We start from the raw sequence: 14,967 nt of genomic DNA on the forward strand, positions 1-14,967 counted from the left end.
TGGACTCTCAATTCTATTCCCTTGGTTGATATGTCTATCTTTATGCCATACTACACTCTCTTTATTACTGTTGCTCTCTGGTAAGTTTTTATTTTATTAAATTATTTTATTGGTACATTGCAGGTATACAACGCAATTACATTTCTCATTGGGAATTGTACCTTTACATAATGCATCTTGGTTCTTATTTTTTCCCTATTCCTAGCCCTCCCTTCACCCCCTCCACCCTTCCCTATTTACAAAGACTTTATTTCCATTTTTTCCATTTCTCAGCATTTTTCCTTTCCCTTCTTTCCTTTCCCCTGCCCCTCCCACTACCCCTACCCCTACCCCTTTGGACTTTTTCTTCCTATTTTACATTATCAATTATTCATTCTAATCATTGGTACATTTTAGGTATACAATATGATGACATTCATCATTGGAAATTTGCACCTTTACATAGTCTCTCTTGGTTCTTATTTTTCACCCTTGCCCAGCCCTCCCTTCAACCCCTCCATTCCTCCTATTTACAAAGATTTTGTTCCTATTTTTCCATTTTCTCATATTAATCCCATTCCCTTCTATCCTTTCCCCTAGCCCTCCCACTTCCTTCCCCTTTGCCCCTTTTCTTCCTATTTCACATTACCTATTATATATTTTAGTCCTTATTTACACTTTCAGTTTCTCACACCTCTCTGGTAAGTTTTGATATCAGGTATTGTGGCTCTTCCTACTTGCTCTTATTTTAAATCAAGGTCATTTTGGCTTTTTGGGATTCCTTGCATTTCCATGTGAATTTTAGAGTTCTATGTCACTTTCTACAGTCACTGTGATTCTCATAAAGAATGCAATGAAACTATCATCTAAAATTTTTAAGGAGTGTGCCATGATCAGGGTACTATTTTAAGAATAGGAAACTGACAATACTGCATGAACTATAGTAAAGAAGGAGAGACATTGGAGACCTGGATGTCAGAAAGGAAATGCTGTAGCAGTTTAAGAAAATGATAGGGTCTGAACTAGGAAAAGGTAGAATAGATTAGAGATATATTGAAAAAGTTGAAGTGATAAGATGACAGGATTTGGGGACTTGATACTTGTGGCGTTTCAGAAAGATAGGAGTATCAAAGTTAGCTCTAAGGTTTTCAGATAGTTTAATTTGTTAGATAATACCACCTTTTAAAAACTCTTGCTTTTTACTTTTTTAAAATTTGGGACATGGTCTCACTAAGTTGCAGATAATTATACTGGGAAAATCTATTCCTACTATGGGTTACATCATCAACAGCTCATATTAAACTTGGAACTCACTTAACTTCACTTGTTCTAATTCTGTTCTTGCATCATCATTACATTGTGACATATGACCCAGCTTCCCTTGTCCAGCTGCCACTTACGACACTAAGGCCGAGGTTGAATTTGTGATCCTCCTGCCTCAGTGCTGGGATTCCAGGTGTGTGCCATCACACCTGCTTTCAAACTTTGCTTCCTGAAACAATTTCAACTTATAGAAGAGTTGCAAAGATAGTACAGTGAGTTCCTATACCCTTGTCCCCCAACTTCCTTTAATGTTAATATCTAATATAATTATAGCATAATTATCTACAGTATTAATGTTGGTACAATATCATTAATTAAACTACAGACTTTGTTCAGATTCCATCAGCGTTTCCATTTATGTCCTTTTTCTGTTCTGTTATCCAGTCCAGAATCCCATGTTGCATTTTGTGGTCCTGTTTCCTCCAATTTATGAGAGTCCATCAGTTTTTTTCTTTCATGCTCTTGACAGTTTGAGAGTACTTGTCAACTTTTTTGGAGAATGTACCCAATTTGGGTTTATCTGATATTTTATTCATGGTTAGATTGAGATTATGCAATTTGAGCAAGATTACCACAGAAATGATGTACTCTTCTCACTGCATTATAGCAGACATGAGATGATATGGCTTATTACTGTATACTAAACTCGATCACTTGGTTAACGTAGTATCTGTCAGTTTTTATTACTGTAAAGTTACTGTTTTTCCTAATTAACAAGTATCTTATATGCAAAAATGCTAGTACGTTCATTACTACAGCATCTGTCAGTGGTTCTTGCCTGCAACAGTTGTTGCTGCAATGTTTACCTAATGGTGATTTTATGGTTCCTCCTCCTATTTTTCTCAGTTTCCTCAAGAAAATAATGCTTAGTTTTGCAGTTGAAGGGTAGATATTAATTAGCCACAAGAAGGAAAGGTGAGAAGACTGTTCTGGAAGAGTGAACAGGATTAGCAATGACATAATTTCTTAATGTTGGGGATTTACATTTTAAAATTAATATTGTGAAGAAAAAACAGGAAAACAAGCCAAACATGGAGGTGCACACCTGTAATTCCAGCATTTTGGGTGGCTGAGGCAGGAGGATCACAAGTTTGAGCCCATCCTGGGCAATTTAGACCCTATCTCAAGATTTAAAAAAATAAATGGGCTTGGGATGTAGCTCAATATGAAGGCCCTGACTTCAATCTCTAGTAATACAGGAAAAAATAAAAAGCAATTCTTTCTATAATCCTAGGGATATTAAAGATTTTCAAAGCATTACTGTGTATCAAAGATATAAGCCATAAATGAAATGATAAATACATCTGATTATATAAAGATAAAAAATTTCTGTACATAGAAAAACTAACATAAGAAGAGCTGTGACAATGACATCCTGGGAAAAATATTTGTAATAAATGCCATATAATCTGTATTAAATGTTACTAATACATAACTCTTACAATTAAATAACAAATGAAGATTCCAGTTGAAAATAGACAAAGGGCATAGATAGTCACATCCCAAATGAAGAAATATGGCTGGACAGGTGATCATGGTGGTGCATGTCTGTAATCCCAGCACTCTGGAGGCTAAAGCAGGAAGATTACCACCTGTGCTACATAGTGAGTTCAAGGCCAGCCTGAACTACATAGCAAGACCTTGTCTCAAAAAAAAAAAAAAAAAAATATATATATATATATATATGGCTGGACAATAATCGTGTTAGAAAATAGTTTAACACTTCTGGTAAACCTGAGACATGCAAATTAAAACCATAAGTCTGTATAAGTGGTATGTTTTGCCATAAACAATGATAATTACTAGGTAATTCCTGTTGCCCAGTTTTCAGCATATGTTTTGGAGGGAGTGTCAATTCAAGTAATTTATCTGGAGGACAGTTTAGCATTGAGGTCAAGAACATTGAAATATATATAGTACACCTTCTGTATCCTTGAGTTCCATATTCATTCAACTATGGAATGAAAATATTCCAAAAAATAATTGTATGGGTATTTAATGTGTATGGATTTTTTCCTTTCCTTTCCTTTTTTTCCCCTATTGTTTTCCCCCTAAAACAGTGCAGTATGCTATTTACTTTCATTTACACTGTATTAGGTACTATAAGTAATCTAGAAAGAATTTAAAGTATATGAGTTGATGTGTATAAGGGATGTGTAAATACTATGCCATTTTATATAAAGGAGTTGAGCATACTTGAATTTTGATATCTGTAAAGGTTTAGAAACAGTCCCCTACAGATACCAAAGGGTGATTGTAATCCCTTTTAGGACCTCCTTCCATGATTGTGAACTAAGGAAATAGCAAAGGAACTGGAAATATAGACATAACTTACATGTGTAACAGGAGGATATTGGTTGAGCAAACTGTTGCATATCCATCCAATTGAGTAAAATGAAGCTATTAGTGGTTGTAGAAGGCTTTGGTGAACATGAAGTGTGTTCAGCTTGCCATAATGCATGAGGCTGCTATGCTGGGAAAAGAGGTGAAGCCTGGAGCCTTGCCTGTTATGTTAGGAGCTTGAGCTTTTTCTGTAGGTCCTGACAAACCATGAAAAATTGAAAATGGCATATCAGAGTGGCAGTTTAGATAAGTCCTTCTTGTGTACCTCAAGGCAGGGATGAGTGAAGAGATTATCAGTGGTCCAGAGAGAGATGATGAGGGCCAAGAAGGTATGAGCATTCATAAATAGAGTCATAAGACAGACTTTAGGTAGCCCAGGAAGTTAGTCTTCCCCAAGGTAGATAATGGTCATAAGCACTTACCCTTAGGAATCCCTATATAGCTTGTTGCCATTGTAAGAGGTAGAATCAGAGAACTGGGGTAGGACTACTGAGCCTGGGGAGATTGTATGGAAGTCCAGACACCACTCTCTTGTACATCTCACTCTGCATTTCCCTTTCATTTAGTTATCTTGTACCCCTTTACTACATAGCCTGGCTAGCCCCTCCTTTAGGATGGTCTGTAGTGATTGTACCCTCTTAACAATTACATTTCTCTTAGTACAAGCATCTTCCTGTGAATAAGAGCTATCTTCTTTATGTGCTGTAAAAATGGTCTCTTATTGAATCTAATGTTGGGGTAGTGCAGAAGTAGATGGGAGGGCGAACAATGATGGCAGTGAGCTTGGGGGTGATATGACTGGGAAAAGGACTAGGAAGCAGCAAGTGATGGCTGAGAGGCTGGGGATGGGGGATGGTGGAAACCTTAAACTAGAGCAGGTCACAGGTAGAGGAGGAACTGGGACAGCCATTGATGCCTCAATTGGGTGCTTAGGAAGGAGCTGAATGTACAAGTTTTTGGACAGGAGAACCTTGCAATAGTACAGGAATACTTCCTGGGAAAGCTAAGAAAATGTGGATTTGAATGGAATTTGTGAATTTTTCTGGAATTACCAGCTAAAAAAGAACCCAGTATTGTAAGCATTCAAGAATTGCAAGTTCCCACCAGACTTGGGGACTAAGAAATTTGGAACTAAAATGAACCCGTCTTTGAGCAATGTGGGACAATGAATTTCATGTGTATAAGTGTGATTTGATGCTGTGTTGGGTTTGTGTTTTGACATGTCTCATGGTAGAAAGTAGATCTTATCAGTCATCCTCAGGAGCCATCTGGTGGCACAGATGGTTGGCCATTGGAGTGGCTTCTTGTGTGCCATGCGGCCAAGGGGCAGGGCTAAAGTATAAAGAAGATAAGCTCCCATGAGGCCTAATCTTTGTTAGGTATGACATGGAAAATGTATTGAACTGAAAATTAGGGGTCCTGGGTTCTCACTTGAGACCTTGTCAGAACTTTTCTTCCTCAGGTTCTTCTTCTATAAAATGGGATTTAATAACACACTGGTGTCTAGCTTCCATATGATGGGGAAGTAGCATTTTACAGTAGCTCTTCTGTGTATGCCACCTGCTTGTGCCTTTTACTTCAGAGGCTGAGTTGGGCAGATTTTAGCAGGAATATAACATGCCAAGTTATTGCTGGGATAGGCTCAGGGGCCATTCTCATTTTTGTTTGCACTTGTAGATATCCTCTCTTCCTTCTCTGTTGGCAGCCCAGGGTATAGTTTAGCTTTCTGTCTGCTAGGCTAAAATACATGCTACCATAGTTTGGAGGTAGTTGGAAGTCAATCAAGGATGAAAGCAAGGATAGTCATGCCAAGCCTGGGCCTCTGAAATGTTATTTTCACAACATTTACTGGCTAATAGTGATTATAGATATGACCCTGGCATGACAGAGCAGAGAAGTTCAATATCATAAATTGTTGAAGTTGCTGAAGGAGGCCATGGCTTACTAGAAATGGAATATGATGAATTTGGGGTTCTTTTTCAAATTTACTGTACATGATTTAAAGATTGTTGAAAAAAGATACTCTCTGTCCTTGTGATGAGAACAGACTGGCAAGATGAGAAAGGCCAGAGTGCTGATCATAGAATGACTTGGTGTCATGAAAGTAACTGTTGGAAAACTCATTTAGAGTCAAGGGTAGAAGATAGCTCCATGACTGATGGAGCATAATAGGATGGTCAACTAGGTTGGAACTAGACACATGTTCCTTATAGTTGGTTCCCGGACTTCTGGCATAGGGAAGATCAAAAACAGCCAAATGGAGTTATAGGGAAATTGCCACATGTATTAGTCAACTGTCTCATCACTAGGACAAAATACTCAACACCTACAACTTAAAGGAGGACAGTTTAATTTGGCTCATCGTTTCCACTGGGTTTAGTCCAAAGTTGGCAGGCTCCAAGGCAGAAACATTAGAGTGGAAGGGCCTGGCAGAAGATAGCTGCTCATCACATGGAAAGCAGGAAGCAGAGAGAGAATGAGAGAGTGAGAGAGAAGGGAGGAGCTGAGGGCAAGAATACGCCCTCCAGATCATGCCTTCAGTGACCTACCTCCAGCCATACTCTACCTCCTAACAACACATTCAGCTATGAACTCATCAATGGACTAATCCATTAATGAGTATAGCACTCCCATGATCTAGTCACCTTCCAAAATGCCATCTCTGAATATATGAAACTTTGGGGGGGGCATTTTAGACCTAACTCAGAATAGCACCCAAGAATTTGCTTATCCCCTCTTGACTGTGGGTATAGAAAAGTAAGTGTTAGCTGTGAGGCCCAGTATTGTATTTTTACTTCTTTGTTCAGCATGTTGGAAGTGTCTGGAGTATTCCAGAAACTCAAGAAGACTGCTGGCATGAATCTTTGGGGAGTCCAGAAGTATTGAGGACCTTTCCAAGGTGGTTGGGGCCCTTGTCTCCTCTGTATACTGTAGCTTCAGAGTGTAGCCTTTGATGGGCCTGATTCTGGGTATCCATGTGCAGCCTCCACTTGGTCCCTTGCCTAAGGTGAGTAACTTTACTGCTGGATCAGAGGTAGAGAATAACAGCTTTGTTTATTTCTGTCTTAGACTGCACTTGAGGGGTGGGAAGGGAAGTGGGGATAAGTTAAAGTTTGGATTTTGAAATTCTAAGTCTACAATCCTTATCTAAAACCAGTAGAGTAAGATGTTTTTCAGAAATCTTTTGGATTTTAGAAAGGTAATTTCATACATTGTAGAGTTTTGAGCATATACTCCCAATGTGGGGGGAGGGCTGGGGAAGAACCTCACAATCAAATATATTATTATTATTTTCATGGAAAATATATGAACATTCACATAAGTGGAATCAATAAGGTACAAATAGTGTCACCTCCATTCAAGTCATGTTTTCTTACCGCATTCGCTTTGAAGAAACAAAATTTCAATTTTTAAGGCAGTTTGGATTTGGCAATTGCTAATAAAGGATTGTAGACCTATGAATCGTTGACTTTGTACTTTTAATCAAATTGATCCACAGGGGAAAGGTACATTCTTGTTGGCTCTTTCCTTGGAGGGGTTCTTTGATGAAGTAGTGAACAGGTGATAGATTTCTGATGTGTTCTTTTTAAGGACCCTCCCCCTTTCCCCCCATTCTTCTTTCTGTTCCTCTTGGCAGGGATTCAATCTGCCAAGCACGTGTCTTTCCTTATACTGATTTTCCTTGTAGTACTGTTTTCTTCCAAAGGTAGACCCAGAGAACTGAGGAACCAAATGCTAAAGAGCATATGCATGACAAGCCAGTAGGTCCATAATACAAATAATCTATGTTCATCAAAGTTCTCAAGAAAATTAAGGACACATGTCAGTACTTTCTAAACCACCCCACTAAGTCACTGTAGGCAAAGGAACTTCACAAATATGAGTTTCATTCTTTTGTCAATCTTTAGTCCTGCCAAATAGCTTTTGACCTCTGTCATAGTACAGGGATCAAACATGCAGTATGTCAGGTTAGTAGTAGTCAGACTTCTGGGGCTTTTTAAAACATGCTGGTTCCTGGGGTCTCATACTTGGAGAGTTCAGCTTCTTAATGGGAGAACACAGATTTGTTTAGTAAGTTTTGCAGTGAATTTTCTGTCCCTCTTGATGACATTTGAGAATGACTGCATAGTTGAAGGTCAAATAGTTGCAGATTTTTAAAGGCTATTACCCAGCCCCAGGTCACACAAAGTAGCAAGAAACTGACTGGTCTCTTAGGACAAGATTCTTTCTGTTTGATTTTCCCTGAGAAGAGAATGGAAGAGTAAAAACCACCTAGGCATGCTTAGAAACAAAAAAAATCAAATCAAATTTAGCTTTGGAACCTGGGGGTGGCAGTTTCATAGGGTTGCCAGTTGAAATACAGGATGCCTAGTTAAATCTGAATTCCAGATAAACAGTGAACAATGTTGTAATATAAATATGTTATATGTACTATTTAGGACCTACTTATACTGAAATATTATTCATTGTTTATCTGGAATTCAAATTTAACTTCATACCATATTTATATTGGCATTTTTATATTCTAAATTTGGCAGTGGGTATTGATAAAACCCACTCTCCCCCATGGGAGGCAAACTAGATGGCATGTGTGTGCGTGTTCCAGGCTCAGAATCTATTTTTACCTGCCCTGGGTTAAAAGCTTCTACGATTGAGTACTCATGCCATATTGAATTTGAAGCATTGAAAGATTGAGTCTTGTCTCTTCCTGTCACACTCTCCCCCTCTCTCATACATGCTTTGCAAACTCGAACGTGTAGTACGAACCTGTAGTTTGGAAAGCCACCTGCTTGCCTCTTTGTTTTTTAACTGATACATAGAACATAACAATTTTACCTTTTAAATTTTTATGTTAGAATTTTTGGTGGGTTTGTTGTTGTTTGAATGTTATTATTAAAGTCACCCTTTCTGTGTCCACTGTTTCTCCTGCTAACCATTCTTAATCCTTCAATTGCAGATCTTCCTCTTGGCCTGTCCTCCATGTCCGGGAGCTATTGTGGTCTTCAAGTAAGAGATAATTGTTTTTTGCTCTATTGCCATTGCTATTCAGACTATTCTGTTTGATAACAGAGGGTGATGTGCTCAGAATGCCTTGGACTTATATCACGTTGTCTCTGGGATTTACCAAGGCATAAAAGACTATGAGGGTGAACTGAAACAGAGAAATTCTGTACTTGGAAGTGTGGACTTTGTCAAACCCTGATAAATTACTTTTTAGCCAATCTCTGTGGTCATGTGGACAAGGCTTGTTCCCTTGGAAAGTTGCTACCCTCCTAAAGTTGCTTTAGGGAGCATGCTGGGTGCCAGAAAACTTCCTTCCTCCCAAGCACCTTTGCATTGTGATCCTACTGCTCCATTAAGGATGTGGTTCTTCACATTAAAGGGCATTGTTCTTATGTTTTTATGCTTTTTTTTTCTTAAAGTGCAAAGTAAAGTGAGGAGAGAAATACCACATTAATACAAGTCCTGACTTTCTTAAAAATAGCAAGCATCTATTCCATTAAAGTATATTGTAAACAAATCATGTTTCTCTGAAGGAAGTTTACTTAAGTAAAATTATCAAGAGTCCTGGAACTCTTATTTTAACATGAGTTGTGACCATCACACTTATCAAACCTTTTATTACAGTTGCTAATGAAACACCAAATTGACTGAATTAATTTCGTTTGTTTTCCCCCTCCATGGCCCTCATTTTGTAGCTAGCTATTCCTGAGCAGTGAAATGCCCTAAAGCCAGTGGGAGAAAAACAGGAAGTAAAGAGCTTAGCAGATCCTTGGATAATTGAGAGTGTTGTAAATGGCTTTCTGATTTACTTAAGTCATTAAAGTGTTATGTTGGGGGAGAAATATCCCATTTGCTGCATCAATAGCCTCCTTGAGATAGCCACTTAATTTCTTGCTTTGGGTAACTTTCTACTGGGTGAGGGCTAATGGATCCTGATTTTATACATTTCTTACTTGGACAGATCCTGAAGGAAAGGAGTATTTAACCCTATTTCCTTCCCTTGATTTTCCAAAATGAGCTCAATTGTTCAGCATAATGTTTTAAAAGTAACATTTATGGTTTTTATTTCATTATGATGAAATAACAATTCTCATTATAGAAAATACAGTGATAAATAAAGACGAAAATAAACATAACCCCTAATCTTACCCCCAAGAGATAATTTTGATTATTTCTTCTCTTTTTTAATAAGCAGAGGCCATATTGTATACTGGGTTTTTTACTGTATCTTTTCAAAATTTAATTTAATATCATTATATATTTATGTTCATATATAAAGAAGAATGCTTGCTAAATTAATTTTTTTATAATGGTTAGTTTTATTGTCCTCCTCTGTTTTTCTTTTTCGGTTTCATTCCTAGTGCTACTGTTTCATACCATCCCTTCATATTACCAAAACAATATATATCTTTCTATATTTTTCTGCATTTTCGTGCACACGCACACACACACTCCTGTGAGTTTGGGGATGTTTTGTTGTTGTTAATTGTTTTACAAAAATAGAATCTTATATATACCTTAATACACTTTGGTTTTTTAACTCAACACTGTATCATAGAAACTTATCAATTCTATTGGTATGGGTCTTATTCTTTCATAAGGCTACAAAATATTTCATGGATACACAATAATATATACAGTCATTCCCCTGTTAATGAACACTTACTTTCCAGATTTTTAGTGCTAAAGTAAATATCATTGTACATATGCCCTTATGTACTGTTGCTTTTAACTTGTAGATAGATATATATGAATATTTATATATGAATATCTATTTATGTTGATAAATTTGCCATATTTAGAAAAGCAGGTTGTTATACTTTAGTTTTTGCTTTTCTATGTACTATATGAGATTATTTTTTCTTCATATTCTTGTAAACAAAAGGTGTTATGATTCTTTTACAATTTGACATTTTAAGGCATATAGGTCCTTGGCTACTAGTCTAGTGAATTTTAGCATTATATCTTGTTTCTTTTTGTCAGATTAAATTTACTCTTCTTTGAGTTGTCTGTTTATATCATCTGCCAATTTTCCTATGGGTTATTTGTATTTTTCTTTCTTTTTTCTTTTTTTTGGTACCGGGGATCGAGCTCGTGTCCTTGCGCTTGCACAGCAGGCGGCAAAACCACTGAGCTAGATCCCCGGCCCTATTTTCTTAATTTATAAGACTTCTTTTATACTTTAGATATTGGTTTTTATCTGTTGCTGTTGTTAAGATATCTTTCCCAAATGTGTATGCATTGACTTTGCTGACGATATATCCATATACTTTTATTTTTACATTTTTCATATTTAATATGACTCTCTTCTTGTTTAACTTCTGGATTTCCAGGCCTGCTTAAGATTGTTATTTCAAAGATGGACAACTAGTTTTAAATAATACGTTAATTCTCTATGAATTGAACAAGCATCTTTGTCAGCTATTCAACATTCTGTATGTTAGGCTCTATTTATTAATTTTTCTGTTTTATATATTTGTATCTTTCTTTATGAAGATCATATTGATTTGATTACATTAGCTTAAAATGTTGGGGGCTATTCTTTTGGTACTTTTTCCTGCATAAACATTTTAATATCACTTTTACTCACTAATTCTCCAACTTTATTAGGATTCCAGTTAGAATTACATTAACTTTATATTTTATTTTATATTTTTATTATCTAGTTCTTTTTTCTACAAAATGGCAATTATTTCCATTTGTTCACACCTTATTTTATGTCTTTGATTTAGATATGTCCTTTTCTTATCTACTCTAAGCCTTTCTTGATACTTTATTGCTAAGAAAGCAATAGCTTTTTTATGTTATGAGTGGAATATTTTCTCTCTTTCCATTCCTAAGTACTTTTTGCTAGAATAGAAATGGTTATTGATTTTGAAAATATTTAACTTATGTTTAGCTATCTTACCAAATTCTTTTGTTAGTTTTGGTAAATTTTATTTTAGTTTTATCTTTTCTCTGTCATAAGCACCTTCTAATAGACTAAAGGAAAGTGAATAGGTCAGATGACAGACAGATACTCTCTTTTGAATGCAGTTTATTCACAAAGTAAACTTTTACTTTATAAGGCACATACAACAGGTATAAGGTCTTGATCTTGGATACTCATATGAATATGAGACTATATTGAATTTAAGTCACTCACTGAACAGAAAGTTCAGGTTTAATTTGATGCAGGCTAAAAGAGTGCACTGTTTTAACAGAGGTCCTGCAGACTCTATGTCCTTTGAGGCTAGAGTATGTGGCTTGTGAGCAAAGCTTAGCTGTTTGCTGGAGATAATCACATCTGATTAGCAGCTCTAGGGTGTCTCTTAAACTTCTTGCCTCCACTGCCAGTATGCTGTGATGTCATTGTGTATTTGACCTAACAAATGTTGTGTTCCTTATATCTTCCCAGTGTTTACATGAAGTATTTCATTTTCTTGTTGCATTTGCTAGAAATCCAATGACAGAGCTAAATACAAAATTGTACTCAGCTTAAAAATGATTTTAGATTTCTTTATTCCTCCATCATTCCTACTGATATTTATTAAATAGTCTATTATGTTTAAATAGTTTACACATTTATTGAAGAGATTTTGAAATGACAGTTGTGGTTGCTGTGTTTTATCAAATGCTTTTTCAACATCTCTTAATCCATGTAGGTTTTGTTTTTAATTTATTTTTGTTGTTGTGGTTGCACTGCTGGAGATAGAACTAAGGGCCTCATGCATGTTAGGCAAGCACTCTGCCATTGAGCTATATACCTCTAGCCTTCTTTGGTTTTCGTTTTTTGAGACAGGGTCTTGCTATGTAGTTCAGGGCTGGCCTTGAGCTCACTGTGTTGCCCAATTTGGCTTTGAACTCACGACAGTCCTCCTGCTTTAGCCTCCCATGTACTGGGATTATAGTCATGTACCACCACATCTGGCACCCCTTCTTCATTTAAATTTTCTTTTCTTTCTTTATTTTTCTTCTTTTTTGCAGTTGGGCATTGAACCCAGGGCCTTGTACCTCAGTTTCTCTACCAGTGAGCTACATACACAGCTCTTTTAAAATTTTATTTTGTGACAAAATCTGTGCAGATTGCCCAGGTTGGCCTAGAACTTGTGGTCTTCTTGCCTTAGCCTACCAAGTAGCAAGGATTACAGGTATAGGCCACTGCACCAGGCTCTCGTTTAAATTTTTGATACAGTGGTAATATAACTACTCTTACATTCCTTTCTTTTTTTTTTTTGGTACTGGGGATCGAACTCGGGTCCTTGTGCTTGCGAGGCAAGCCATGGAACCACTGAGCTAAATCCCTGGCCCAAATAAGTTGTTCATTTCTTTTTTTTTTTTCTCTTACATTCCTGCAATAAACCTGTTGGTTATAGTTTATTATTATTTTGATATATTCCTGGATCACTGGATCGCTTTTCAGTATTTTATTTATTTATTTATTTTTAATTTTTTTTTTGTGGTACCGGGGATCGAACACTGGACCTTGCGCTTGCGAGGCAGTCGCGCCTCCACCGAGCTAAATCCCTGGCCCATCAGTATTTTATTTAGAATAATGTTTCAGTATTCATGAGTGAGATTGGAATCATTTTATATTTTTGTATTCTTTTTATGTAAAAATATTACAGAATGAATGTTCCTTCTTTTTTTCTGCCCTATGATACCTGAATTACCCTTAAAATCATGTGTCCTTTAAAGGTGAAATGAAAACTCACCTATGAAAAGATTTTGAAAAGGCATCATCAGATTTTGGTGACTTTTTCTCTGGATAAACCTATAATCACTTTTTCAGTGTCTTCTATGGTTAGCAATCTATTTAAATCTTTTGGATCTATTTTGACCATTTGTATTTATCTAAGAAATTTTCCATTTCTTCTAAGTTTTCAAATTTGTTGTTATAAATTTAGTTGAGTTCTCTTAGTTACTTTCCTCCTTGCTTGACAAAATGCCTGATACTCACAACTTAAGGACAGACAGATTTGTTAAATTATAAAATAAGGCTCATGTTATGCTTTATATCTAGATGTCTCCTTAAAGCCTCATGCTCTCAAATGTGGGGCTTTCTTATTAGTACATGTTTGTAGTATGTAATGATTACATTTATCCTGAGGGTTGTACGTGTACATAACACATCTCAACTCTCTTTTCCGTCCCCTTGCCCTCCCCTCCCTGCTCCCTTCTTCCCCTATTCATTTGCAAAAGCTCTATTTCCATTCTTTTCTTCAACTCTTTTTTAAAAATACCTTTCCTCTTCCTCCCCTTCCCTACTTCCATTTGTTGTTCCCCTTCCCATTTGAAAAAGATCTCCTTGCTTCCTGATGTCTATTTTTTCATATGGCAGTCTCGGAATTGTTGTGTTGTTTCTGCACGTGTAGTTCTGTGTTCCTTTGAATCTGAACCATTTTTTCCATTTGCTCATTTGACTGATTTGAATAATTCTTTACTGAAGAGCTATTTACTTTCAACATCCAAGCCACTCTGGTTTGAGTAAAACCAGTGCAGCCAGTACTCTGTCAATCAGTTCCAAATTCACAGGTTTAACCAACTGTGGATTAAAAGTATTTGAAAAATAAATTGTACTTCTTCCGAACATGTAGACCTTTTCTTGTCATTATCTCCTTCATAATATATTGTTTTATATATGATTTATACATATTTATTTAGTTATAATATATAATATATATTTATAAGTAATATATAAACAATAATGTTTAATTAATAATAAATTAATAATGTGAATAATAATAAATATATAAATATATAATATATTGTTTTAAATACAGATTTTTTGGTATTTGCAGGGAGTCCTGGAATCAATCCCCCATGAATAATGAGGGATGATTGTATATACTTAAATAGACTATTTTGTGCTCACTGTCCTACTCCCAACTTCAAAAGTTACCTGTCCTAGTCACCCTTAGGGAACTTACTCAGTTCCATCATATGGGCCAGCTTGTCCTGCCAGTTCTTAATAAATAAGATAACCTTTTGAAAACCTAATGGAGAGGAAAGAGCACTATGTTGCAGTGTTGCCATCAACCCCCACAGCTCTCCTAGGCATCTTACTGGTGGCTTCTCTTCTTTTTCCTTGCCCATTTCCTTAGTTTTCTTTTTTTCTCTCTCAAATTTCATTATAGCAAATTTCAAACATATACATCCTGTATTTAGCATGCATATGTTCTTCAGTGGTTTGTATTTTTATTCTGCAGATTGTCAGTTCATGTTTTCAGTTTTACATAGGAGTGTTTCGCTTCCCATTGATTTGCATGAATTTTATGTATATAAAAAGTATAAACCCTTTATCGCCTTTGTACTACATGTTTGCTCCAGATTGCCTGT

The 14,967-nt window shown here is 36.3% G+C and overlaps 1 protein-coding gene across 9 annotated transcripts in view; it reads left to right on the plus strand.

Moving 5' to 3' along the window:
- Positions 1-14,967, plus strand: part of Tmem164 (transmembrane protein 164) — a 173,241-nt gene that overhangs the window by 56,966 nt on the left and 101,308 nt on the right. For 4 of the 9 annotated variants that reach the window (XM_004861441.3, XM_004861440.3, XM_087196755.1 and 1 more), the window contains one exon: positions 8,603-8,652. The exons of the other annotated variants lie outside the window; for them this stretch is intronic. Coding sequence is in view for 3 of the 4 variants with exons in the window: in XM_004861440.3 (XP_004861497.1) it covers positions 8,603-8,652 (50 nt within the window). In the remaining variant the exon portion in view is untranslated. The remainder of the gene's footprint in view (positions 1-8,602; positions 8,653-14,967) is intronic. 9 annotated transcript variants of the gene reach the window in all.

The sequence above is a fragment of the Heterocephalus glaber genome, unplaced genomic scaffold (genome assembly GCF_053883595.1).
Source record: "Heterocephalus glaber isolate CG9 unplaced genomic scaffold, H.glaber_assembly_v1.0 deba00001613, whole genome shotgun sequence".
Lineage (NCBI taxonomy): Eukaryota > Metazoa > Chordata > Mammalia > Rodentia > Bathyergidae > Heterocephalus > Heterocephalus glaber.